The sequence below is a fragment of the Triticum urartu genome, chromosome 2 (genome assembly GCF_003073215.2).
Source record: "Triticum urartu cultivar G1812 chromosome 2, Tu2.1, whole genome shotgun sequence".
Taxonomy (NCBI): domain Eukaryota; kingdom Viridiplantae; phylum Streptophyta; class Magnoliopsida; order Poales; family Poaceae; genus Triticum; species Triticum urartu.
Genome location: NC_053023.1, coordinates 438,521,578 through 438,523,464, shown reverse-complemented (window position 1 = coordinate 438,523,464; position 1,887 = coordinate 438,521,578). Strand labels below are relative to the sequence as shown.

Here is a 1,887-nt window from a genome sequence, read left to right as displayed (position 1 = left end):
TATCACTATTCAGCCCCTGCACTGCGGCTGTGCAGCGTCTACTCTTCTTGTAGTTTCTTGTGCTGCTACATTACTGCATCACAATCCTTGGCATAAATTCCATCCTATGGATACTGGTTTGCTTGTTTGCGAGATGAACTTTTTTCCTCCTTTTTTTGGAACTTCGATGAACTAGTACTTTTGTGCACTAGCAAGACAGCTTTCTTGAAGCTTTTGATCCAGGAATCGTTCTATGTTTTGCATGTACTTGCTTCGACAATGGAGTTTTGAGTACTTACTAGAGATCTCACTCTTCTACCCCACTCATCGTCTCTGTGATACCAGTACTTCTAGTACTACTACTGCCACTCAGAGCTGCCCCTTGCAAGGTACTACAAAAATCTTTGCACAAAGCATCATATCATCATCAATCAAATATGAGTAGAAGTTTGCAGACTTCAAAGTTCCTATCTATCATTGCAGACGAGTATGATGCCACCCTGTTCGAAGGCGATATCCTGAGCTTTTGGCCTGCCTTGGAAGAACGAGCTCATCTCAAGGAAGTGAAGCAGGAGCCGGACGGTGACGCCGCGGAGAAGAAGCACGACGGCTCGGAGGAAGCACTCTTCTCCTCCACCTCCACCCAGCATCTCTGCACTAGCACCACTACTGCACAGAGCTTCTTCTCGCAAGGTACCTGCAACAAGTCTTTGCACGGCGCATCATCATCGCGCATAGAAAGTTCGTTGGTTTCACGTTTTTTTTTCTGTCAATGTAGACCAGCAGGAGTTTGAAGCCCGCTTGGAAGTTCATATCATGAGCCTTTTGGCAGCCTTGGAAGGAGAACATCACGGCGGGGAGAAGGAACTGAAGGGCGAGGTGGGCCGCGACGCCGGGGAGAAGAAGCGCGATGGACCAGAGGAGAAGCCACTGCTGTCGTTCCAGCAGGTGTCGCGGTGCTTCTGCATGCCGATCAAGCAGGCGGCGGAGGAGCTCAATGTTGGGCTGACGCTCCTGAAGAGGCAGTGCCGGGAGCTCGGGATCCCGCGGTGGCCGCACCGAAAGTTGAAGAGCCTGGAGACGCTCATCAAGAATGCTCAGGTGTTTTTGCTAATTTCCATATCCTTTTCGTCTGGAATTTCCCATCTCCTAAATTTTAAATTGATTTTAGTCCATTTCTTCGCAAGTGGTTGGCACCCTCTTTTTTTCTTAGTTCCAGCATTTGAATTTGGGAAACCGGTGAGCAGGAATTGTTCATGTGCTGCAGGAGCTAGGGAAGCCTATGATTGAAGTGGAGATGCTGCAACGGAAGAAGAAGCTGATCGAGGAGAGGCCTGGGCACATTGAGCTGGATGAGGAGACGAAGGTGCTGAGGCAGGCATGCTTCAAGGAGAAGTTCAAGAGGAGAAGGCTCATGGCAATGGAGCGGTAATTCAAGATGGATATGCTTGTTCCATGGGAATTTTGTTGGTGGGTGAATCGCGGGTTTGATCAGGCCGGGTATTTTGCAGTTCTGATCAGGGGAATTTTGACTGATCAAATGTGCCATCCGTAGCGTAGTCTGACCAGCTTTCTTTATTTTGGGGGCCGGAGGAGGAAGTCTGTCTTGGTTAGCGTCTGAGCAAGACAGAAAGTAGATGTTTTTGCTGTAAATACTATCACTCGTCCTCTGGCTATCTTCTTAGGGCATCTTCAATAGTTTGTATGTTAGTTTGTTGGTAAAATATGCAATGTCATCAATCAACACCTTAACATACAATAGTTCCAATAGGTTGTATCTAGTTTGCCCAATAGGATCTGAGATAATAAATGGGGTGCTCTCTCATTCTACATTGGAGCTTGTGCAATATGTGTTGGTTCATGTACATACAACCTTTCTCTTTTTTCCCATTTATTGTATGACACATC

At 47.1% G+C, this 1,887-nt stretch overlaps 1 protein-coding gene across 1 annotated transcript; it reads left to right on the top strand.

Annotated features, from left to right (window-relative positions):
- The first annotated feature begins 790 nt into the window (after window positions 1-790).
- On the top strand, window positions 791-1,656 carry LOC125541640 (protein RKD3-like). Its single transcript, XM_048704996.1, has 2 exons — window positions 791-1,080; window positions 1,247-1,656. Exons 1-2 carry the CDS (start codon window positions 796-798, stop codon window positions 1,409-1,411), a joined length of 450 nt encoding a protein of 149 aa, XP_048560953.1. The 5' UTR covers window positions 791-795; the 3' UTR covers window positions 1,412-1,656.
- The last annotated feature ends 231 nt before the right edge of the window (window positions 1,657-1,887 follow it).

What these genes read in the sequence shown, in the direction of transcription:
- LOC125541640 (XM_048704996.1), top strand. Translation starts at nt 796, where the DNA reads ATGAGCCTTTTGGCAGCCTTGGAAGGAGAACATCACGGCGGGGAGAAG. An exon ending in CGCTCATCAAGAATGCTCAG is followed by an intron (nt 1,081 to 1,246) that starts GTGTTTTTGCTA and finishes CATGTGCTGCAG; the next exon opens with GAGCTAGGGAAGCCTATGAT.